The sequence below is a fragment of the Leucopleurus acutus genome (genome assembly GCF_964270905.1).
Source record: "Leucopleurus acutus genome assembly, chromosome: 11".
Taxonomy (NCBI): Eukaryota; Metazoa; Chordata; class Mammalia; order Artiodactyla; family Delphinidae; genus Leucopleurus; species Leucopleurus acutus.
The window spans coordinates 53,767,870-53,794,372 of NC_139152.1; the positions used below are offsets into that span (position 1 = coordinate 53,767,870).

Genomic DNA, 26,503 nt, shown 5'->3' on the forward strand with positions numbered 1-26,503 from the left:
CTTTTTTAAATTGTATAGTGGTTTACTCAGAATTGAATTAGTGAAAATTTAAATGATTTTTATTGAGGATTTATTGTAGTTGCCACAGTTCTTCAAGGTATATCCTTCCTCCTTAGCAGCGTTCACTCTGCATGTGAAATTGACATTCAACTTTATCTGTAAGCCTGTCCTCCTTTGTGTGTCCCCATCTCAGTTCCTATGGGTTAGTGTTCATTCACATGTTACATTATTCTTTTTTTAAATGAGCTCATGTAATAATAGGATTCTATAAATGCCTTTTTGGCTTTTTTTTTTATTATTATAGAAATCGTTTATATTCCTTAACAAAAGTCAAGTGATACGGAAGTGTTTGAAGTAAAAATTATTTCCTTTAATCATCCCCTGTCCTCTTCCCCTGAATCAACCCCATAAAGGTCACGTCTATAGGAAGAGCTTGGAGTTTCTCTTTTTAAACCGTATTATATCCATACACAGACATATATTAGTTTTACATAATTTGGTTTATAAGCTGTGTATTGTTTTTTGACTTGTTTTTTTTTTTTTTTCCTGCGGTACGCGGGCCTCTCACTGTTGTGGCCTCTCCCGTTGCGGAGCACAGGCTCCGGACGTGCAGGCTCAGCGGCCGTGGCTCACGGACCCAGCCGCTCCGCGGCATGTGGGATCTTCCCGGACCGGGGCACGAACCCGCGTCGCCTGCATTGGCAGGCGGACTCTCAACCACTGCGCCACCGGGGAAGCCCTGACTTGTTTTTTATTACACATGTTGTGAGTAATTTATAGATAATGTTTATTCTCTCCATAGCTTACTTAGTTCATAGTAGGTATTAGTACAGATGAAGAAAATGAGACTAAGATGGTTAAGAAACTGGCTTTCTTTGCCATTCCATTTAGATCTACCTAAAATATGTTTAGTTTTATTTCTGGTACCCATTCTTTACATTAACGAGAATGTACTTAAAAAAAAAAGTTGTTTCAGAATGGTAGTGGAGCTTAGCTGGAGCTGTTTTCTATCTTAATTGCAAACTTCAGCTGGAAAATGAGCCTCTTCTTTAAGAGAATTGAATAAATTACTCCTTAGAGAGGCATATAGTATTTTTTCGTTAATAATTAAGTGTTATTCCTTAATACTTAAGTAATAAGTATTTCTTAATAAATTACTCAGTTATTCCCATTATTGAAAGGTACAAAGGCCTAAGACAGGCTTCGTAGCTGGGCTAGAATTCCAGAGATGTTAAAATATGAGAAGAAAATGCGTACCTTAGAAACAATGAAGTACAGCGTATGTATTGATCTGGGAGATGTAGAGAGAGTGAACAAAGCAAGGAGCAGAACAGCGTGATCCTGTACGTGTGAAAGAAACCAGTGTTTTGTGAGACCTTTGGCAAGCAGGGCTTGGCTGGCGGGGAGCTGAGTCTTGGACATTTTTTAATGATAATCCTTCCTTCATCTGAAAAATGAAGGGCTCAGCGAGCAACTGATTCAGTCTTCCTAGAGCAGGGATCAGGGCTTTTTCATTCCCTTGTGATTTATCTTCTACGAGGGACCCAAAAGCCTGGAATGTTTTTACCCCAATTTTTATTTCTTCTGCCTCTCCTGAGAAATGTTCCCCAATTTGTAACATTGCTGAGAGAGGTTAGAGGAAGCCTGCTTCTCAGTGCTCTGCAAAGGACAAGCTGTAAGTGGACATTATCACTGTCAACAATCTGAGCTCTAAAAGAGGGAGGCTGGTCACACTACCCCACTGGAAAATTTCTTTTACTTCCAAGAGCCTCAGTTTCAGGTTGTAACAAGGATGTAATCAGTGGTGCTAATTAAACTACTTAATAGCTGGTAGGGTCTGGTCACTCTTGGAATGGATGCCCTTCCTGTGTCAGGGTTAACCTTTTAGTTGCTGAATCATGGGGACATCTGGGGGCTCTGGAGGAAGGAAAGACATGGCTGGGGTGGGAGGGAGGGGACTGTGGTGTTTGGGGAGTAGCTATTTTCTAGTTAAAACAGAAATATCTCCATATGTTATGCTGGTATGTAAAAGCTAAATGTCGGCCCTGTATGTAATAATACATACATCATGTGAGTATTGTGAAGATTAAAGATGAAATCACATACGCAAAGCATATAGATTCTCAAATTATAACTCATGACCACTAGTACCACCAGAACTTAAGACAGAAAGAAGTTTTACATTAGTAGTTATGTTACATGTTTTGTCCTCTTGCTCATACTTTAAATTCAGCATTCACAAACCATCAGTAAATATGCAGTGATGATATTACAAATTAGGAGCTGTCCTGGCTAGTGACTAAGGATACAGTGTCTGGAACCGTCACCTTCATTCTCTTTTCTCTTGCTCCTGGCTGATGAAACAAATGAGGTTGATGCTCCCATGGTGAACTTGTATCCCATTTGGTGAGATGTTTTCCTGGACCCCTTAGCAGGAATTCTGAAGTAGTTTCTCCATTGAAACAATGTTATAATTTAGTGCTTTGCTGTGTTAACTTTTTTCTCTTGAATTATCAGATTTATATTCTGCAGTTAGTACTTTACTCAAAGAAAAGGACCTAGAAGATGCAAAGACATCACAATTTATTGCATTTAGAAGGTAAAGCATTTACAAAATTTTGGTGTTTTTAATGAAGCTTTTAAATCTCATACTTTATGAATCTAGGTGCTGTTGGAATGGGAGACTGGTAGTTCATCACTGTGAATTCTCTCTCTTATTTTGAGGTATTTCTTGGGTACGTCCAGCAGAAGGCAGTTTCTAAAGAGGGCTCTTTCTTTTTATTGGCCACGCCTTGCAGCTTGTGGGATCTTAGTTCCCTGACTAGGGATTGACTAGGGACCAGGCCCTTGGCAGTGAGAATGCTGAGTCCTAACAACTGGACTGCCAGGGAATTCCCTAAAGAGGTGCTCTTTCTACCAAATATTATATTTGGTAACTCATAGGAAATCTGAGTGGAAGAAAGGGTTAAGATCAAAATTACAAAATACTTTTCCTGGAGAAAGTCCTAGAAACTTTTTTTTTAAAAAGATTTATTTATTTATTTATTTTTATTTTATTTTTGGCTGTGTCGGGTCTTAGTTGCGGCGTGCGGGCTCTTCGTTGTGGTGCGCGGTCTTCTCTCTAGTTGTGGCGTGTGGGTTTCCTCTCTCTAGTTGTGGTGCGCAGGCTCCGGAGCGCGTGGGCTCTGTAGTTTATGGTACGCGGGCTCTAGTTGAGGCAAGTGAGCTCAGTAGTTGTGGCACGTGGCCTTAGTTGCCCCGTGGCATGTGGGATCTTAGTTTCCCTACCAGGGTTTGAACCTATGTCCTCTGCATTGCAAGGCAGATTCTTTACCACTGGACCACCAGGGAAGTCCCAGTCCTGGAAACTTTTGATAAAATCCAGTATCTCATAATTGTTGGTAACAGAAATCCACACAAAAGAGGTTCCATTAAGGTGACCCTTGTATTTTTCTGTGTTCCAGGCAGGACTGTGACGTGATCAACACCTGCTGTTGCAAGCACTACACGGGCCGTCTAATCAAGTAAGGACAGTGCTTCCTGGATTCGCCATACTTTTGTTTGTTTTGACATTTATCACTGTAGCCGCATATTTTAAAATCTTTTTTCTCCTTTGTGAAGTCAAATGATATCTTCAATTAAATATAATATATATCCTTAGGAATTGACTATTTGGTAATCAGGGTAATAAGAAAAATAAAGAATAAAATTGTCCCTGTGGTTTCCTACCTCTAGCTTCTCCAAGATGAGTGTGGAGAATTCAGGGCAATTTTTCAAATTAGAATGTGTGTGGAATGTGTACAAGAACCTTAGCAATAGGGTGCCTACAGAGAGCACCTTAGGTGGACTTTTATCAGGGAAAAAGGAGCATAGAAAAGCCACTCTATTCACACGTAGGACAGACTAACTCACTTCTCTGGCATTTATCAATACCTACTTTTTATTAAGTGCAGAGAACCCAGAGACGTGTAAATTACAAGAGGAGCTCCCTGTTTATTGAGGAAAGACATAAAAAAACCATGATAGGTAGCCCAACAAAGGGTTGAAAAGCATAAGTTTGGGGCCACCCAGTCTGGGTCACAGTAACTGTGATCTTGGGCAGGTAATTTCACCTTTCTATGTATGTAAAAGAGGACACTTACCCAGAATTTCCCTCATAAAGTTGTAGTAAGGATGTAATGAAATAATATACCTAAAGCACTTACCACGGTAACTGGTATTATCACCAGCACTTATTTGATTTGCTGCTATTATTCTGATAATATAATTATTACAATAGCAATATGTGTAAGTGCTGTAAGACTTGAATTGGGGTAGTGATTAGAGAGATTGGAGAGGAGAGGATGAATTTAAAAGGTAGAGTCAATAAGATTTTTGGTAACTTTTGTAATATAAAGGCAAAGAGAGACATCAGCCTTTATGCCAAGATTTCTAACTTTGAAAAAATTCGACTGGGAAATGTCACTGAGTTTGAGGTGCTGCAGAAAGTGTAGATAGACCACAACTGAGGGAGCCTGATTTCTTGTTGACCTTTGGAGAACAAAAGTGACGTAAAGAGACTGTGGAAATAATTTTGAGAACTGGATCAGATCTGAGTAAGAGTCAATGCTTAAAGAAAATGAAATTGAGGTTTTCCCAACTCTGATGCTGTATTATTATTTTCTAACCCAGAAACCATCAGAATAGACTTGAATTTGGAGTTGGTGATAAAATTTGTTGTACCAGGAACGCGTATCTCTCAGACTTACTCCCTGAAAATACCTTCAACAGCCAACAAAATAATGAACTAAAGGCCGGTGGCGAAGACTTTAATGGTACTCCTCGTGGTTTTACTAAAAATAAGCATGACTTTGAAAGTGGTATTCGACTCTGCAATGGAGAAGTATTTTTCATAACAGAGGTAAATGATAACAGAAAAATAGTACCTTTTTACCTATGAGGGATAGATTTAGTTTTCTTTTATTGCCCGAGGATTGATTCAGAATTTAATCATATCAGAGCTGGCATTCTTCTTCTATAATTTTTTGTTAAGGATTTTTGCATCTGTGTCCATGAGGGATCTTGGTTTGTAGTTTTCTAGTGATAATCTTGTCTGGTTTTGGTGTCTGACTAATGCTGGCCTCATAAAGTGAGTTGGGAAGTGTTCCTTTCTCTTACATGTTCTGGAAGACCTTGTGGAGAAACATTTTTAATAAGTTTGAAGTGCTTGAGTAACAAAAACAAGGGACAAGTGACACACTTACTATATTTTACAAAGCATCACTTGCTTGGTTGCTGTGTAAATGTAGGAACTATAGAAGTGGTCACCTTGAATTTGTCCTCATTGTATAAATACACTTTTAAACTTACAAGTTTATTCTTTAAAATCTGTGAGGAAAAGTAAACTCTTCGCAAAAAATACATGCAGACTTACATAGTCAGTGCAAGAAGTGAAATGTATAGTCTTCAAAATAAGAAAGACAACACAGACTGTTCTCCAAAGAGTCAAATTAAGGTTAAATTTCAAGGACCAAAAACTTCCATTTGTGGTTATTAAAATATTTGGGTGTGTCTGTATTCAGTTGATGCTCAGGCATAGATTTTAAGCTTTTTGAAATTCTTAACAATTATACATGCTATTTTATTTATAAGGTGCTTGCATTTTATGTTCAACCCCAAAACAGACCTTTACAGTGTACATATTTGAAAACATACAAAACAGTTATTTGTTTTGATGACAGGATAAAACTGATATAACTTTTGGAAAGAAAAGATTTTTGACCATTAATAATATGGCTGGCTTCGAAGTAACTGTGGATTTTGGGAAACTAATGCAATATTGTAACATAAAACATGCATGGGCAAGAACTATTCACACTTTTCAGGTAAGAATGGACTTTTATAAAGCAATTTAAATAGCTTGCCAAGATAGAGTATCTTGCATTATTTTCTTCCTAAGTTTTGTTGCTTTTATTATTTTTTTAATTAGGAAACAAAATACACAAAAGTACAGAAACTACTGTACAGACACTAATGTTTTGCACTCTCTGCTTCAGAGCTGTCTTTGTTTTCTGGATCTAAGACATAGTTAAAGCCTCATCCTGCAGGCCTTCCCGTGTCTCCCAGGAAAAGAGCGGTCAGGACCAGAATAACTGAATTTCCCTCTTGCTTCCGTCTCCAGTGTCACTTGGCATGGCACTCTTACTGATCTTGCCTTTATTTAAAATTTTGATATTTTGTTCATTGTGGATCTTTTTTGCTCTAAATTTTAACTTTTAAATTATTTTCTTAAACTGAAATATAGTTGACTTACAATGATTCAGGTGTACACAAAAGTGATTCAGTTATACGTGTAAATATATTTTCAGATTCTTTTCCATTATTGGTTATTACAAGATATTGAATATATCAGTAGTGCCCTGTGCGATATAGAAGGTCCTTGTTGTTTATTTTATATATAGTAGAGTGTATCTGTTAATTCAAAATCCCTAATTTATCACTCCCCACCCCTTCCTTTCCCCCTTTGGTAACCATAGGTTTGTTTTCTATGTCTGTGAGACTGTTTCTGTTTTGTAAATAAGTTCATTTGTATCATTTTTTTTAGATTCCACATATAAGTGATATCATATACTTGTCTTTCTCTGACTCACTTCACTTAGTATGGTAATTTCTAGGTCCATCCATGTTGCTGCAAATGGCATTATTTCATTCCTTTTTCTTTTTTTTTTTTGGCCGCATCGTGCAGCTTGTGGGATCTTAGTTACCTGACTAAGGATTGAACCCAGGCCCGACAGTGAAAGCATCGAGTCCTAACCACTGGACCGCCAGGGAATTCCCTATTTCATTCTTTTTTATGGCTGAGTAGTATTCCGTTTGTATATGTGTGTGTGTGTGTGTGTGTGTGTGTGTGTATTTTTTATATATATATATATACACACACACACACACACACACACACACACACACGCACATACATACCACGTCTTCTTTATCCATTCATCTGTTGATGTACACTTAGGTTGCTTCCATGTCTTGGCTATTGTAAGTAGTGCTGCTGTGAACATTGGGGTGCATGTATCTTTTCAAATTAGAGTTTTCTCTGGATAGATGCCCAGGAGTGGGATTGCTGGATCATATGGTAATTCTATTTTTAGTTTTAGGTTTTTTTTTTAATTTTTAAAAAATGCAAGTAACTTTATTTTTTGTCCATGCTGTGTGGCTTATGGGATCTCAGTTCCCTGACCAGGGATTGAACCCACACCCTCAGCAGTGAACGTGCAGGTCCTAACCACTGAACTGCCAGGGAATTCCCTATTTTTAGTTTTTTGAGGAACTTCCATACTGTTCTCTATAGTGGCTGCACCAATTTACATTCCCACCAACAGTGTAGGAGGGTTCCCTTTTCTCCACACCCTCTCCAGCATTTATTGTTTGTAGACTTTTTGATGATGGCCATTCTGACTGGTGTGAGGTGATACCTCATTGTAGTTCTGATTTGCATTTCTCTAATAATTAGTAATGTTGAGCATCTTTTCATGCGCCTGTTGGCCATCTGTATGTCTTTGGAGAAATGTCTGTTTAGGTTTTCTGCTCATTTTTTGATTGGGTTGTTTGTTTTTTTGATATTGAGCTGTATGAGCTGTTTGTATATTTTGGAAATTAATCCCTTGTCAGTTGCATTGTTTGCAAATATTTTTTCCCAGTCCATAGGTTGTCTTTTCATTTTGTTTATGCTTTCCTTTGCTGTGCAAAAGCTTTTAAGTTTAATGAGGTCCCATTTGCTTACTTTTGCTTTTTTTTCCCATTGCTCTAGGAGATGGATCCCCAAAAATATTGCTGTGATTTATGTCAAAGAGTGTTCTGCCTATGTTTTCCTCCAGGAGTTTTAAAATATCTGGTCTTACATTTAGCTCTTTAATCTGTTTTGAGTTTATTTTTGTATATGGTGTTAGAGAATGTTCTAATTTCGTTCTTTTACATGTAGCTGTCCAGTTTTCCCAGCACCACTTATTGAAGAGACTGTCTTTTCTCCATTGTATATTCTTGCCTCTGTTGTCATAGATTAATTGACCATAAGTGCATGGGTTTATTTCTGGGCTTTCTATCCTATTGGATTGATCTGTGTCTTTTTTTGTGCCAGTACCATACTGTTTTGATGACTGTAGCTTTGTAGTATAGTCTGAAGTCAGGGAGCATGATTCCTTCAGCTCCATTCTTCTTTCTTAAACTTGTTTTGGCTATTTTGGGTTTTTGTGTTTCTATACGAATTTAAAAATTTTTTGTTCCAGTTCTGTGAAAAATGTCACAAATGTCAAATTACCAAATGCTGGTAATTTGATAGGGATTACATTGACTCTGTAGATTGCCTTGGGTAATATGGTCATTTTAACAATATTGATTCAATCCAAGAACATGGCATATTTTTCCATCTGTTTGTGTCGTCTTCAATTTCTCTCATCAGTGTGTTACAGTTTTTGGAGTACAGGTATTCTGCCTCCTTTTTAGTCCTAGGTATTTTATTCTTTCTGAAGTGGTTATAAATGGAATTGTTTCCTAATTTCTCTTTCTGATAGTTTACTGTTAGTGTATAGAAATGTAACAGATTTCCATATATTAATTTTGTGTCCTGCAGCTTTACTAAATTCATTGATGAGTTCTAGTAGCTTTCTGGTGGCATCTTTAGGATTTTCTATGTATACTATCATGTCATTTGCAAATAATAACAGTCTTACTTTTTCCTTTTCAATTTGGATTGCTTTTATTTGTTTTTCTTCTCTGATGCTGTGGCTAGGACTTCCAAAACTATGTTTAATAAAAGTGGCGAGGGTGGGTATCCTTGTCTTGTTCCTGATCTTAGAGGGAATGCTTTCAGCTTTTCACCGTTGAGTATGATGTTAGCTTTGGGTTTGTCATATATGGCCTTTATTATGTTGAGTTATGTTCCCTTTGTGCCCACTTTCTGGAGAGTTTTTTATTTTTTTTAATTTATTTATCTTGATTGCTGAGTTTCTTGGTATCCTCTTAAGTTTTGTACCCAAAGCAACTGGCTCATTTGCCCTCCCCTCATCCCAGGCCTTCCCACCCTCCTCAGAGGTGATTTCTGACTTGAATTTGTCTGTTCATATAGAAACAAGGTAACCAAGTTTTACATAAGTGGTATTGTATTGATTATATATATTTTTACAACTTCTTTTTTATTTATTTAACCAACTTTATTGGGGTATAATTTACAAACACATTTTAATTACAAAGTGGGATGGGTTTTGATAAATGTATCCCCTTCCTCTACCCTTGTGAGGTAATTACTTTTGATTTGGGAATAATTTTAGATTTATGGAAGAGTTGGGAAGTTAGTACAGAGAGTTCCCGTGTACCCTTCACCCAGCTTTCCCTAATATTAGCATCTTATATAACTATGGTATATTTGTCAAAACTAAGAAACTACTATTGGTACAGTACTATTAACTAAAAAATACACTTTATTTTGATTTCACCAGTTTGTCCATTAATGTCCTTTTTCTGTTCCAGAATCTTATTCTGGACACCACATTGCATTTGCTGCAACTTGCTTTTCAACTTTATTTTAATATTTTTTAATTCTCACAAGTTATTTGTGGCTCTGTTATTTATCTCATTGTTTTGAACTCCTCTCTCTGCCATTGTGTTGTTTTGGTGACAAGGCTGCATCCACTTTCTTTTTTTTTTAATATAAATTTATTTTATTTATTTATTTTTGGCTGCGTTGGGTCTTTGTTGCTGTGTGTGGGCTTTCTCTAGTTGCGATGAGCGGGGGCTACTCTTCACTGCAGTGCGTGGGCTTCTCATTGTGGTGGCTTCTCTTGTTGCGGAGCACAGGCTCTAGGAGTGCAGGCTTCAGTAGTTGTGGCTCACAGGCTCACTAGTTGTGGCGCACGGGCTTAGTTGCTCCGCGGCATGTGGGAACCTCCCAGACCAGGGCTTGAACCTGTGTCCCCTGCATTGGCAGGTGCATTCTTAACCACTGCACCACCAGGGAAGCCCCCACTTTCATTTTTATGTAGAAAATTTTATAGGTTAGACTATATCCTCTAATAGTAGGCAAACATTAATTAGCATAGGGTTTTTTTTCCAAAGTGGATGGTGTTTTATTTATTAACTTACCCCACCTCAGTTCCAGAAAGAATTTGAAATGGCTTACAAAAAGTGCCCACAGTTGAGCATGATTTTTTAAAATATAAAGAAATGCATGTCAGGGACTTCCCTGGTGGTGCAGTGGTTAAGAATCCGCCTGCCAATGCAGGGGACACTGGTTTGAGCCCTGGTCTGGGAAGATCCCACATGTCGCAGAGCAACTAAGCCCGTGCGCCACAGCTACTGAGCCTGTGCTCTAGGCGCCGCAAGCCACAACTACTGAGCCCACGTGGCACAACTACTGAAGACTGCACGCCTAGAGCCCATGCCCCGTAACAAGAGAAGCCCGCGCACCACAATGAAAAGTAGCCCCCACTCACTGCAACTAGGGAAAGCCCTTGTGCAGCAATGAAGACCCAACGCAGCCAAAAATAAATAAATAAATAAATTTATTTAAAAAGAAAAATGCATGTCAAGTGGAAAATAAAGTTAAACATGATAAAAGGATTACTGCCAAGAGTGGATTGAATGCTGATGTGCATACTGTCCTATTTGCGTGTTAACGTAGACTGCAGATTCAGCTTTTAAGTTCCCTTAAGGCCAAAGTTCCCAAAGCGAAGAGAGAAGCAGTCAGTTGACTCTGTCTACTAGGTTAAAGTAAATGAACAAACAAACAGTTGTTGAGAAGGGCAAATATTCCTAGCTGTGAGATCTGGGAGAAATTTCTCCCATGGATTTTTATGATGGGGACTCTTCTGGAAACTCATATTCTTCAATTTTGGGAAATTTTCTTAAATAATTTCACTATCTCATCCTCAGATTTCTCTGTTTTTTCTTTCTAGAACTTCTACTGTATGGATATTGGACCTCCAGAACTGGTTACCTGAATTTCTTATCAGCTCTCCTATTTTCCAACTCATTAATGTTTTGATCTATTGATTTCTTCAGATTTATAATCCAGTTTTTCTGTTGCATTTCTAGACAAATAAGTAGTGAAGGGTTTTTATTACTACTGGGTGGAGATTGGAGTAGATATCTTGGAATGTTCTTTTCATTGAATCTGGCTCTTATTTCATGGTTGAAATAATGTCTCTTACCTCTGAGAACATTTGTGATTGTTGTCTTCTATCAGTATAGTTTGTTCTTCAAGTTCAGTTGAGCTCAACAAAAATGTATTGAGTCAGACTCTCTTCTCTGTGCTTGGTAATAGGTCAGTCCATGAAATAGTCAATGATACTTGACATTATGAGGATTATATTTGGTAAGGAAGAGGATAGAGACAGATGTAATTGAAAAAAATAAGTAAACTATGTATTATGTGAGAAGGTGGTAAATGCTGTGGAAAAGGGGTGGGGGTGAGGTGCGGTTGTAATTTTAAATAGGTGGTCAGGGTAGGCCTCACTGACAAGGTGGCATCTGAGCAAAGATTTGAAGGAGGTCATGAAGTTAAACCATGTGAATATCTGGAACAAGAGCATTCTAGGTAGAGAGAATAGCCAAGGCCAAAGTTCTAAGGAGGGAGAGGCTGTCCAGCAGGTTTGAGAAACAGGAACAGCAAGGAGGCCAGTGTGGGAGAGTGACAGGAGATGAGGTTAGAGGAGTGATGTGGGCCAGGTCACCTCCTGGGGCCTTCTAGGACTGTGTTATCCAATATGGTAGGCAAATCTGGTCCACCACCTGTTTTGGTAGATAAATTTTTATTGGAACCCAGTCCCACATTCATTTACATACTGGTTATGGCTTCCCTTGCACTACAGAGGAGGAACAGGGTGGTTGCCATAGAGACCATCCGGCCTACAAAGCTTAAAATACTGATGCTTTGACCCTTCACAGAAAAAGTTTTTTGACCCCCACTCTAAGGTCCATATAGACTTTCAGATTCTAGGTCCACAAACTCATGAAGGGCATTAATGGTTTGTGTCTATTCGTACCAGTTGTTGAGCTTTAGAACAAATTTACAGAAGTAAATAAATAAAACTTGCCTCCTTTAAGAAGTTGGACAGTTCTTAATGATTTGAGGAAGATTTAAGGACATGGGCAAATGATTAATAGCAGGTTGTGAGGTGAAGGTAGGTGCCATGTCCCGCTTTCGGAGGACGGCTTTGGCTGACAGTCTAATTTTTATCCTCATTCACTCAATGAGACACCTGATAAAGAACAGTGAGCAAGACAGATGTGGTCCTGCCTTCACAGAGCTTACAGTCCAGTGAGGAGTACAGTTAAGAAGGCAGTTGGTGACAGTCCAGTCAGGTAAAAATACTGTGATAGAGGAAGTGCAGGGCGCTGGAAAGTACATGGATCAGGCAGCTAATCCGGAAGCAGGCCAGATGGAGGCCAGGGACTGGGGAGCACAGGCAGGATCACAAGCAAGTTCTTTGTGCTTGAGGGAGCCTGGCTCATGGGAAGGAAGGGGGAAAGGAAGGAGGGGAAAGGCCAAGGCTGGCTCTTGAAGGGCTGTAGGAGCCATATTAAGGAGTTAGGACTTTTTTTTTTTGAGAGCCTGGGAGCCATTAATGGGTTTTAAGCAGAATCTGATGTGACTAGATTTGCATTTGACAAATAGCACTGTGGCTGCTATCTGTGAGGACAGTGTATTGCAGTAAATGTGGGTACAGGGAGACGGATTATGAGGCTATTAGATTTTTCTCAGTGATATTTAATTGATGATTAAGAACTCAGTTAAGTTTAGGTAGACGTTTACCTGTTTACAAAAATACAGTGTAAAGTATAAAGTCCATGGGGGCATGGGGGGATGGTGCTGTATATCTAGCTAATGTGTTTAACATCTGTAGAATTAAGTAGCATTTACATTCATTTCTGAGATTCGGCAGCATTGGAAGGAAGTATTTATCAAACTTTTATAATCTGAAGAGTTGGTTTAAACTCTCTGTGTCCAGCAAGGTAGCAGTGCTTGGTATGTACCAGGTTTTGTTTTTAGTGCAGATGTGTATTTTCTACGTGCCTCATCTTGTTGTTTGTCTCCCCACAATTCCTCTTTCAGGCAGAGGAATGTGGGAGCGTTGGGAGAGAGAATGGCTCCAACCCCTTCTTAGTTTATATTGGCACTGAAAATACAGGGACTAAGAATAACCACAATTTGTTATTGTTTTCTTGAAATTGTTTTCTCACAGTTACACTGTGACATTGGGCATTTTTCTTGCCTGTAGTATAGTTCTTGGTTTGTTACACCCAAGAAACAAAGGGTCGTCATTCTCTTTTGTCTTATCTTGATAAGAGTAATAAATGGTTCAACACTGGAAAAATACGGAAAGTAGGAAAAAAAAATCATCCATAGGCCCTCTGTTTGGAAACAGACTGGTTAAATTTTTGGTAGGATTCCCTTCTTGCTTTGTGATTTACTTTGTTCTTGTTACATCTTTATGTGCGCTTCGTATTTTTGATCAGAGTAATTTTATTTTTTGTTACATGGTTGTGATCTTTTTTTTATATATATGTATCAAGTTTTTAAAATTTTGTTATATTTTAAAGCATATCTGATGTTTGTAACATATATAGATACATGATATAGAAAAATAAATATATACATATATATATGTACCTATTTCCTATTATTAGATATTTCAGGTGTCTGTTTTTTGTTATGTAAGTAACAGTGGAGTAAGACATCTATACATAAAGCCCATACAGCCGTTTCAAATTCTTTTATTAAGGAAGATTTAGCACTGCGTGCAGTTTAAAGTTTATTGCTGGGTTTCTACATGCCAGTTTTGGATCTATGACACCCAAACTTAGCAGCGTAATTAGAAAATGGGAAATCCAGGATAATGAATAAAATGGAACCGATCAGATGCATTCATTTGAATACTCTGGCCAGGTAGAATGCTCTTGAGAGCACTTTGAGGACTTGTCTCCTTTCTGCCCTTGTAGACTCTCCAGAGACATGAACCCATTATGCAGTATTAAATCTCCTTCGTGCATTATTTCCCCTCAGGGGTCAGAGGAGAAGACAGTCGTGTATGTGGTTGGGAAGGCGGGCCGCCAGCACTGGCAGCACGTGTACACAGCGGTGACCCGGGGCCGCTGCAGAGTGTACGTCATTGCAGAAGAGTCTCAGCTTCGGAGCGCAATTATGAAAAACAGTGTTCCCAGAAAAACTCGTTTAAAACATTTTTTGCAAAACAAGCTCTCCGAGAGCTGTGCATCTCCAGCAGAGTTTGCTTCCCCATCAAAGAGCTCTGAAGACAGCAGGAGACCCAGCACACGTCCATCAGCATCCCCACTCCCTACAGCCACAGATGACAGGGTGACAGATTACGTCCCCAGAAGGAGGGCCTCTGTGGCTGATGACACGCTGTTTGCCTTTGCTGAAGGATGGAAATTATCTTCACCTGATGAAGTGCATACGATTGAGGATCCATCACAATCGAGAGGGTCCAAGAGAACATGTTGCATGAATGCCACTTCAAGTCCAAACAAAATTCTTATGGTAGGACTGATGTTCAGGTTTTATTTAAATATTGCTGGCCTCAGTGTGCTTATAAATGACTGTGTACTTTTGTTAATGCCACATAGTGCTGCAGGACTTAAAAAACAAGTGTTCCCGTCACCTCTGTCCCATTTCCTCTCTATTTCTATATATCCTGGTGGATCTTAGCTTGATCTTGGCTGGATGTTTCTCCCTCTGCTTGAGGCTAGCACTCTGGACAGCGTCAGTGGACTGGTGGAGGCGGCATGCCAGGAGAAACTTCCTAGTCTTTCTGCATCTTCTTTCCTCGTCTTCCTCATCACCTTCCCCTTCCTTTTGCAGGCCATGGTCCCATTTTTATCCCCACAGCTCCATTGAAGTGGCTGGTGCCAGTCATCTTATCAACTTCAGAGGCCTTTTCTTAGGTCTCATTCTGGACTTTTCCCCCCTGACAGTTAACGTGTTTTTTTTTTTTTTGGCCGTACGCAGACCTCTCACTGTTGTGGCCTCTCCCGTTGCAGAGCACAGGCTCTGGACGCGCAGGCTCAGTGGCCATGGCTCACAGGCCCAGCCGCTCCGCAGCATGTGGGATCTTCCCGGACCGGGGCACGAACCCGTGTCCCCTGCATCGGCAGGCGGACTCTCAACCACTGCACCACCAGGGAAGCTCCAGTTAACATTTTTAACTGCAGTTGCTGTTGCCACGTTTCCTTCCCTTGGTTTCAGTGTTCCCTTTCCCTCTGACACTTCCCCTCCATCTCTGTCTCGTCTCCCCTTCATGTCTTCCCTCCTTTGCTTCCCTTCCTCTGACTGGAGACATCTCCCCCCAGGCTCAGGACTTCCTTCCCTTGAGAACTGATCCCATTCTCTCAGTTTTAGCTGTCACCTTTGCACTGGTGATCTGGTCAACAAATAGTTTTCAGCTGTCCATTGCATTCCAGGCACTGGGCATTCAGAGGTTCAGTGGCTTCAGTGGCTCCCTAGTTCCTACTGCATAAATTCCAGGCAATCTGGCTTGGCATTTGAGACCTTTCTCTGTTCGATTCCATCTTTCCCAGCATCATTTCATTTATTTCCCACTATTCCTTTTTTTTTTTTTCTTCTTTAGTCAATCTAGTCTTCATTCATTCACTACAACTGAACCAAACTTATTCTCATCTCTTCCTTTTGGTTTTTCTTGGATTCCTCCTTTTCTCTGCCTCCTCTCTTTCAGCATTTGAAAAAAAAACCCCAAAAAACATAGCTCCTCTGCTAGTCACTGATCTAAATGTTGGAGGGAGAGAAACAGACAGGTCCCTGGATTCATGGCCATTACATTGTACCGGTGGGTCATAGGCAATCCATACCACAGAAGAGTTTTCAGGTCAAGAAAGATTCTATGAAGAAAATACAGGTAATGAGGTAGGGCATGGTCGGTAGGAATAGGGGGGCAGGAGGTGCTATTCTGCCATGGTGGTCTGGTAAGTCCTTGCTGAGGAGGTTACGTGTGAGCTGAGCACTAAATGATGCAAAGAAGCCAGCCGGTTGAGGCCCTGAGGAAGAGCATCCCAGGCAGAGGGTGTAGAACATGCAAAGCTGAGGAGGAATGACCTTATTGGAAGGGGAAGGGAGACCAGTGTGCCTAGCGAATGAGAAAGAGAGAAAATGTGATGATCTCAGAGAGATAGGCAGAACTACAGGAGGCAGCTGGGACTTTATCCTACTTGCCACGGGAATCCATTGGAGAGCTTTAAGCAAAGGTGCGATATCGTATGATGTGTGCTTGACAACCGTCTCTCTGCTGTGGAGAGTGACCTGTGGAAAGGAAGGTGGGAGCAAGAAGACCAGTCAGGGTTGTCCCAGGGAGAGCAGTGAAGGAGCAGCGAGGGTGATGAGAAGTGGTTGGATTCTTGATGCCTGTTGGAGATGGAGTCTATTTGACTTGCTGATGGGATGTGAGGGGATAAAACAAACAGTGACCCAGGACGATTCCTGGATTTCTGCCTGAAGCAACTTGGTGAATTGTAGTGCCATTTCTTGAGATGGGAAAGATAATAGGAGCACTGGGTTTGGGGAAGTGGAGAGTTGTCTTTCGGCATGTTATGTTTAAGTTATTAATTAGATGTATATGTGGACTCGTTGAGAAAGGCAGTGGTTGGTAGAGAAGTTTAGAGCCTCAGGGTAAGTTAGAGAGGGAAATGTCCATTTAGGAGTCATTAGCATATAGTGGTGGGTTAATTTCAGGAGATGCCACAGATAGAGGAGGAGGCCTTAAGACTGAGTTCTGGGGGTTCTCCTAACTTTCAGAGGTCTGGCAGAGGAGGAAGAACTGGCAAAGGTGACTGAAAAGAAGTATGAGTGAGAGAAAAGGAAGACTAGGGTGGTGGGAGGGGACAAAAGTCTATCTAGGGTGGACTGGTCAGAGGCTAGGGGGTGAGAGAGTGGAGGAAGCAGTAGAGGCAGGGTTCTTGAAGGTTGCTATGAAAAGGAGCAGAGAGATAGGGCTGTATCTGGATGGAGGACTCATGGTCAAGGAAGGATTTATTGATTGATTTATTTTGGATGGGTACATTAAAGCATCCTAGGGTATTGATGGAATGGTCCAATGGAAAACAAGAAATTCATGATTCAGAGAGAGGGGATAATTGTAGGAATGGAGTCCTGAAGTGGGTGAGATGGGAAAATCCAGAGCATAAGTAGAGGAGTTTCCCTTAGATAGGATTGGGGACATTGTGGGGTGTGTGTGTGTGTGTGTGTGTGTGTGTGTGTGTGTGTGTGTGTGTATACACACACACATATATGTATACACACGCATATAATGGAATATTACTCAGCCATAAAAAAGAAGGTGATAAAAGTGGACATAGCAGAAAAAAAGTTTGCCCTTTTTTTCTTCTTCAAAATAGTAGGATCACGCTGATTCTAAGTTTCATTCAGTACTCGAGATCAACTCTGCTGAGATGGAATTTCCATCTCAACAAAGCATCTTTTTTTTTTTTTTTAATTAACTATGTTACCTCTTACAAAGACCCTGGGATTAAATAAAGCTTTTGACCTGGAGCAGAAAACAGAAGCAGTTCCAAGGAAAGAGTCTTTTTCTAAAAGTTTCTTGCTTTTTATTTCTTAGCACCAACATGGGGTGGGGGAATCATGGTTTATAGGATGGTACGAAGAGAAGTTGGCAGCACTATTCATCATCAGTTTTGAGCTTGCCAAAGCTTTTAAGCTCCGGGGGAGGCTAATGTCCCTGAAGGTCTGGAGCGCAGAGTGACACTGGGGGGCTGCCCAGTGTGGGTTGTTCCCACTGCACGATGGCAGCAGTATAAGCAAAGTCCTCTAACTGAAGAGGATGAGTTTTCTCACAAGGTTTGCCACAAGTATATGGCATTTACAGGAATCCCTAGAAATGAGGAAACTAGAATTCAAAGCTTCGGGACTTCTATAAATTAGGGACCTCTTTGTCTCGTAATTCTAGACTTTCAGATGCATTGAGATGTGTCATTTGTGAAAGACCAAATTCGATGACAAGGGCTGCCCACATATCCATCCTTCACATTTGTATTGCTACATAAGGGCTAAACCAGTATTGAGATTCTACAAATACCAATGACTAAAATACCTGAGCCCCTCCCTCCTAGAAGAAAGCTTTTGCTTTTCTGTCAATTAATAGCTTTGGGTTTGGAGAAAAGTCCTCAAAGAAAATGTTGACCTGATTATTTTTTTTCCTTTTGCCTAGCCTCCCACCATCAAAGAAAAAAAGGGATGGGTGACAAAAATGACCCTTAAAATAAAAACATATGTGTAAAATATTGCTAAAATTTATCATGTTCAAAGCAGGATTTCCAGAAGTTTTTGAAAGAAAATGACATTTTTACTTAAAAATAAAAAAAGCTAGGAAAGACATAATTACATAGTCCCTGAATAAAGAAAGTCCTTGTCTTACTCAGAGTTCCCTAGAGAAACAGAACCAATAGGGTGTGTCTCTATCTATCTATCTATCTATCTATCTATCTATCTATCTATCTATCTGGGCTATTTAATTTAACCTATCTGAATTTATTTTAAGGAGTTGGCTTATGCCATTGTGAAGGCTGGTATTAGTAGAGTCCAAAATCTGCAGGTGAGCTGGCAGATAGGAGACTCAGAGAAGAGTTGATGTTGCATTTCAAGTTCCGAAGGTAGTCTGCTGGCAGAATTCCTTCTTCCTGGGGGGAGGTCAGTCTTTTTTCTGTTAAGGCTTTCAGCTGATTGGATGAAGCCCACCTACATTATGGAGAGTAATCCACTTTACTCAGTCGGCTGATTTAAACGTTGATTTCATCTAAAAAATACCTTCAAAGAAACGTCTAGAACAGTATTATTCAACCAAATATCGGGGTACTGTGGCTTAGCCAAGTTAACACATGAAATTAACCATCACCGACCTCTAAATGGAACAGATTTAGCATGATGAATGATGAGTTGAATTTTGCTAATTTTTCTCTTTCCCTGTGGTGGCGAATCTTCTTCATGACGGTACTGGTCCATTGACTGGTGCTTGGGAATCACTAACAGTACCAAGAGTATACTTGAAGGTGTACTTGCAGTGTATCGTCTTAACCACACCTACAGCTGGCGTTGTGGACGTGCAGGCTGGGCAGTCAGTCATACAGGGCTTCGTGCTTAGAAGGAACCCATGCTTGTTATAATGTTCTCTGCTTGTCATCTTGAAATTCTTAATTTTTGAACAAGGGGCCCACATTTTAATTTTGCACTGCTAAATTATGTAGTGGACCCTGTCCGCACTTTTAGAAATTAAATGTATGTACTCAGTTAGCAAACAGTCACTTCTACATGCCAGTCCTGGAAGTGGGTAGTGGCGTTACCACAGTGAGCAAAAGCAGGATGACAGCTGATGGCTGTGGTCTGCTCCAGGCTTCCACGGGGTGGGAAAATGTATGAGAAGCAGTCAGAGGGAATAGAATTACACAGGGTAGACTGACTATATTTTTATAAAATTAATTTTATTTTTATTGTTGTTCCAACAATAAAGCTCCAGGCTTCCACGGGGTGGGAAAATGTATGAGAAGCACTCAGAGGGAATAGAATTACACAGGGTAGACTGACTATATTTTTATAAAATTAATTTTATTTTTATTGTTGTTCCAACAGGTGGAAGAATCATCTCCACAAGTGTCTTCTAAACTTCAGAATTTGAGACTAAATAGTTTAACCCCCAGGCAACTTTTCAAACCTACAAATAATCAGGAAACTTAGTTTTATTTCAGATTGCTCAAAGTAATTGTCTATTTTTTTCCATTCAACACAAAATGAACATCATAGCTTCAAAGGATCAAGACAAAAGAGGATGTCTATTAACTGGAGTTTTATTTTAAGGCATTTGTGTTAGCAGATGTTTTAAAATCATTTCATCAAAGAAAACCTTAGTGATTTTGACATCTGTCATCAGGAGAACTGACAGCACTGGTCATATATGAGGGAAAAATATGTTATATATATTTTTTAAAAAACCTCTGTATTTTTAAAAGTGTTTTATTTTTAGAATAATGCCTTATTAATTTCCATCATCGTTGTGGGTGATCTTTGCCATTGGGTTGAAGCAGTGGTAAAGATAAACTGTAATTATATCTCTTAAATTATTGACACATATTCTAGGACATTGTGTCTTCTGCAAAGTGGTCATCTCGCAAGGCTGCCACTTGCTCCATCACTGCTGCCTGGCCCTACCTGGTACATTTTCCTGGAAATGCCCGCTGAGCTGGAAGCACATTGGGTTTTGTTTTTGTTTTCTTAATTTGAGATATAATTGACATAGGACATTGGGTAAGTTTAAGGTGTGCATCATGTTGATTCACTACTTCTATATTGCAATATAATTACCACTGTAGCATTAGCTAATATGTCTATCATGTCACATAGTTATCATTTCTTCTGAGAGTATATTGTTTTAAAGATATTCCACTTTGAAAAATTCGTTTTCCTCAGTGATTTGATTTTTTTGAGTTTAATTTATTATTAAATGGTAAAAGAAAAAGTTAGGAAAAATTTACCTGTTATCCCAGTGTTTTAAAAATAGCCTTCCTGAGCTATAATTCACATACAGTTCACCCGTTTACATAGTTGAGTGGCTTTTAGTAAATTCACAGAATTGTGCAACCAACACCACAATTGATTTTAGGACATTTTTATCATCCCCCAAAGAAACCCTGTACCTCTTAGCTCTAATCCCTTTTCCGCTTCAGCCCTAGAACTGCTAATCAATTTTGTCTCTATTGATTTGCCTATTTCAGACATTTCATATAAATGGAATCATACAATATATGATCCCTTGTTACTGACTTCTTTGACTTAGAATAATGTTTTCAGACTTCATCCACATTGTAACATGTAACAGTGCTTCATCCCTCTCCCTTTTTCAAAGTTTAAAAAATTATGTACAAAGAACTAGCATTATTTCTTTTATTGGGTGTATGTCTTGGATAATCCATTCAAGGAGTGTCATTTTATCCAGCTTGATGAAGCCTATATCTTTCGTGTACTGATGGAAAAACTGGCGGCATATATTGAGGTAATATTTCCAGATCAGACCATGCTGGTTTGAGCTGATGTGGCGAGATCAGGAACCTTGGCTGAATTTTTGCAGGTAGCTCTAGTAGAGTTGCTCATGACCCATCCTGCTTTCAGTAGTGCAGTGAGGCAGAAGGCCTTCATTTCTTTTTATTACAAAATATTCCATTGTATGGATATGGTATGTTGAATTTATCCATTCATTAGTCGATGGACATGTGGGTTGTTTCCTCTTTTTGGCTATCATAACTAACGTTGCTATGAACATCTGTGTACAAGTTTTTGTGTGGGTATATATTTTCATTTCTTCTAAGTATATACCTAGGAATGGAATTGCTGGTCGTATGGTAACTCTATGTTTAACCTTTTGAGGAACTGCTAAACTGTTTTCCAAAGCAGCTGTACCATTTTATATTTACACCAGCAGTGTGTGAGGGTTCCAGTTTCTCCATTGTCTCTAGCATTTGTTATTATCTGACTTTTTAATTATAGCCATCTTAGTGGATATGAAGTGACATAATGGTTTTGATTTGCTTTTCCCTTATGACTAATGATGTTCATCACCTTTTCATGTGCTTAGTGGCCATTTGTGTGTCTTCAGAGAAATGTCTATTCAGATCCTTTGTCCACTTAAAAATCGGGTTATTTTCCTTTTTATTATTGAGTATGAGTTCTTAATATATTCTACATACCAGTCTCATTAGAAACATTTACAAAATTTTTTAATTGTGATGATGTCCAGTGTGTGTATTTTTGTTGTTGTTATTGCTTGTGCTATTGGTGCTACATCTGAGAAACCAATGCTTATCTAAAGTCATGAAGGCTTACTCCTATTTTTTCTTACAAGAGTTAAATAGTGCTAGGTGTTACATTGAGCTCTTGGATTCATTTTGAGTTAATTTTTTTTATATGGTGGGGTAGGAGCCCAACTTTATTCTTTTGCATGTGGCTCTCCAGTTGTTCCAGTTCCATTTCTTGAAGTGACTATTTCTCCATTGAATTGTGTTGGCATCCTTGTCAAAAAATCAGTTGATTATAAATGTGAGGGTTTATTTCTGTTGATCCAAACATCTGTCCTTATGCCAGCACCATGAGTCTTCATTAGTTTTGCAGGTTTGAAATCAACAGATGTGGGGACTTACCTGGTGGTCCAGTGGTTAAGATTCCACGCTTCCACTGCAGTGGGTGCAGGTTCAATCCCTGGTCAGGGAACTAAGATAAGATTCCTGCATGCTGTGCGGCACAGCCAAAAAAGAAAAAGGAAATCAAGTAATGTGAGTCCTTCAATTTACTCCTCTCTTTCAAGACTTTTTGGCTCTTCTGGGTCCCTTGCTTTTTGTATGAATTTTGGGATCAGCTTGTCAATTTTATTGACAAAAAAGCCAACTGGGATTTTGATTGGGATTGTGTTGAATCTATATATCTGGGGAGTATTGCCATCTTAACAATATTAAGTCTTTTGATCTATAAACGTGGGATGTCTTTCTATTTATGTCTTTCATTTCTTTCAACGTTTTATAGCTTCAGAGTATAGTTTTGTGCTGTTATTTAATTGAAGTATAGCTGATTTACAATGTGTTAGATTCAGGTGTAAAGCAAAGTGATTGAGTTATCCATATTTATAGATACATAGTATATATATATATATATATATATATTTTTTTTTTTTTTCGGTACGTGGGCCTCTCACTGTTGTGGCCTCTCCCGTTGCGGAGCACAGGCTCCGAATGCACAGGCTCAGCGGCCATGGCTCACGGGCCCAGCCACTCCGCAGCATGTGGGATCCTCCCGGACAGGGGCACGAACCCGTGTCCCCTGCACTGGCAGGCGGACTCTCAACCACTGCGCCACCATGGAAGCCCTTCAGATTCTTTTTTATTGCAGGTTATTAAAAGATATTGAATATAGTTCCCTGTGCTGTACAATAGGTCCTTGTTGCTTATCTGTTTTATGTATAGTAGTGTGTATGTGCTAATCTCAAACTCCTAATTTATCCATCCCCACCCCTTTCCCATTTGGTAACCGTAAGTTTGTTTTCTTTGTGAGTCTGTGTTTTGTAAATCAGTTCATTTCTATTATTTTTTAAGATTCCACATGTAAGTGATATCATATAATATTTATTGTTGTCTGACCTCATTTAGTATAATCTCTAAGTCCATCCATGTTGCTGCAAATGGCATTATTTCATTCTTTTTTATGGCTGAGTAATCTTCCATTATATGTATATATGTGTGTGTGTGTGTTTGTATACATATATGTGTGTGTGTGTATATATATATATATATATATATATATATATACATACCACATCTTCTTTATCCATTCATCTATCCATGGACGTTTAGGTTGCTTCCATGTCTTGACTACTGTATATAGTGCTGGTATGAACATAGGGATGTATGTATCTTTTTGAATTAGAGTTTTCTCTGGATATATGCCCAGGTGTGGAATTGTTCGACCATATGGTAACTCCATTTTTAGTTTTTTAATGAACTTCCGTACTGTTCTCCATAGTGCCTTCATCAATTTACATTCCCACCAACAGTGCAGGTGAGTTTCCTTTTCTCCACACCCTCTCCAGCATTTATTATTTGGAGACTTCTGGGTGATGCCATTCTGACCGGTGTGAAGTGATTACTTCATTGTAGTTTTGATTTGCATTTCTCTAATAATTAGCGATGTTGAATATCTTTTCATGTGCCCGTTGGCCATCTGTATGTCTTCTTCAGAGAAATATCTATTTAGGTTTTCTGCCCATTTTTTGATTGGGTTCTTTTTTTTTTTTTTCATATTGAGCTCTATAACTTGTCTGCATATTATGGAAATTAATACCATGTCAGTGACATCATTTGCAAATATTTTCTCCCATTCTATAGGTTGTCTTTTCATTTTGTTTCCTTTGATGTGCAAAAGCTTTTAGTTTATTGAGGTCCCATTTGTATATTTTTGCTTTTGTTTTCACTACCCGAGGGGACAGATCCAAAAAAATTATTGCTGCTATTTATGTTAGACAGTGTTCTGCCTATGTTTTCCTCCAAGAGTTTTAAAATATGGTCTTACATTTAGGTCTTTAATCCATTTTGAGTTTATTTTTGTATATGGTGTTAGAGAATGTTCTAATTTCATTCTTTTACATGTAGCTGTCCAGTTTTCCCAGCACCACTTATTGAAGAGACTGTCTTTTCTCCATTGTATATTCTTGCCTCCTTCGTCGTAGATTGACTGTAAGTGTGTGGGTTTATTTCTGGGCATTGTATCCTGTTTCATTGATCTATGTGTTTGTTTTTGTGCCAGTACCATACTGTTTTGATGACTGTAGCTTTGTAGTATACTCTGAAGCCAGGGAGCATGATTCCTCCAACTTTGTTCTTCTTTTTCAAGCTTGTTTTGGCTGTTTTGGTCTTTTGTGTTTCTATACAAATTAAAATTTTTTTTGTTCTAGTTCTGTAATTTGATAGAGATTGCATTAAATCTGTAGATTGCCTTTTGTAGTATGGCCATTTTAACAATATTGATACTTTCAATCCAAGAACGTGGTATATCTTTACATTTGTGTCATCTTCAGTTTCTTTTGTCAGTGTCTTATAGTTTTCAGAGTACAGGTCTTTTGCTTCGTTAGATAGGTTTATTCCTAGGTATTTTATTCTGTTTGATGTGATGGTAAATGGGAATGTTTCCTTAATATCTCTTTCTGGTAGTTCATTGTTAGTGTATAGAAATACAACAGATTTCTGTATGTTAATTTTGAATCCTGCAACTTTACTAAATTCATTGATGAGCTCTAGTAGTTTTCTAGTAGCATCTTTAGGATTTACTCTCTATATTATTATGTCATCTGCAAACAGTGACAGTTCTACTTCTTCCTAATTTGGACTCCTTTGTTTTTCTTCTCTGATTGCTGTGGCTAGCACTTCCAAAACTATGTTGAATAAAAGTGGTGAGAGTGGACATCCTTGTCTTGTTCCTAATCTTACAGGGGAAGTTTTCAGCTTTTCACTGTTGAATATGATGTTAGCTGTGGGTCTGTCATACGTTGCCTTTATTATGTTGAGGTAGGTTCCCTCTTTGCCCAGTTTCTGGAGTTTTTATCATAAATTGGTGTTGAACTTTGTCAAAAGCATTTTCTGCACCTATTGAGATGATCATATGCTTTTTATTCTTCAGTTTGTTAACACTGACTGATTTGCAGATATTGAAGAATCCTTGCACCCCTGGGATAAATCCCACTTGGTCATGGTGTATGATCCTTTTAAGGTATCGTTGGAGTCAGTTTGCTAGTATTTTGTTGAGGATTTTTGCATCTATGTTCATCAGTGATATTGGCCTGTAATTTCTTTTTTGTGATATCTTTGTCTGAGACCACTGTCTCAGGAAGTATTTGGAAGTGTTCCTTCCTCTGCAAATTTTTGGAATAGTTTGAGGATAGGTGTTAACTGTTCTCTAAATGTTTGGTAGAATTCACGCATGAAACCGTCAGGTCCCAGACTTTTGTTGGGAGTTTTTAAATTACTGATTGAATTTCAGTACTGGTAATTGGTCTGTTCATATTTTCTATTTCTTCCTAGTTCAGTCTTGGGAGATTGTACCTTTCTAAGAATTTGTCCATTTCTTTTAGTTTGTCCATTTTATTTCCATATAGTTGCTCATAGCTGTCTTCTATGATCCTTTGCATCTCTGTGGTATCAGTTGTAACTTCTTTTTCATTTCTGGTTTTATTGATTTGGGCTCTCCATCTCTTTTTCTTGATGTGTCTGGCTAAAGGTTTATCAATTTTGTTTGTCTTTTCAAAGAACAAGCTTTTAGTTTCATTGATTTTTTTTTGTCTCTATTTTATTTATTTCTGCTCTGATTTTTTATGCTTTCTTTCCTTCTACAAACTTTGGATTTTGTTTGTTCTTTCTCTGGTTGCTTTAAGCATAATGGTAGATTGTTTATTTGAGATTTTTCTTGTTTCCTGAGGTAAGCTTGTATCACTATAAACTTTCTTCCTAAAACTGCTTTTGCTGCATCCCATAGGTTTTGGATCATCAGGTTTTCATTTTCATTTTTCTCTAGGTATTTTTTTATTTTTCTCTTATTTCTTCAGTGATCCATTTGTTGTTAAGTAGCATATTGTTTAGCCTCCACATGTTTGTTTTTTGCAGTTTTTTTCCTTATAGTTGATTTCTGGTCTCATAGTGTTGTGGTTGGAAAAGATGCTTGATATGATTTCAGTTTTCTTAAATTTATCAAGGCTTGTTTTGTGGCCTAGCATGTGATCTATCCTCGAGAATGTTCCATGTGCACTCGAAAAGAATGTGTATTTTGCTGCTTTTGAATGGAATGCTGTAAAAGTATGGGTTAAGTCCATTTGTTCTAATGTGTTATTTAAGGGCTGTGGTTCGTTATTGATTTTCTGTCTGGATGATCTGTCCATTGATGTAAGTGGAGTGTTAAAGTCCC

General features: G+C 38.7%; 1 protein-coding gene across 2 annotated transcripts in view; it reads left to right on the top strand.

Annotated features, from left to right (window-relative positions):
- HELB (DNA helicase B) overlaps positions 1-20,674 on the top strand; it is a gene marked incomplete at its 5' end in the record, with an annotated part of 42,491 nt that extends 21,817 nt beyond the window's left edge. For both annotated transcript variants that reach the window (XM_082850149.1, XM_082850150.1), the window contains 6 exons: positions 2,518-2,599; positions 3,465-3,524; positions 4,672-4,900; positions 5,721-5,864; positions 14,042-14,536; positions 19,646-20,674. In XM_082850149.1, the coding sequence (XP_082706275.1) occupies positions 2,518-2,599; positions 3,465-3,524; positions 4,672-4,900; positions 5,721-5,864; positions 14,042-14,536; positions 19,646-19,750 (1,115 nt within the window). In that variant the 3' untranslated portion in view covers positions 19,751-20,674. The remainder of the gene's footprint in view (positions 1-2,517; positions 2,600-3,464; positions 3,525-4,671; positions 4,901-5,720; positions 5,865-14,041; positions 14,537-19,645) is intronic.
- Between the last annotated feature and the right edge of the window lie 5,829 nt (positions 20,675-26,503).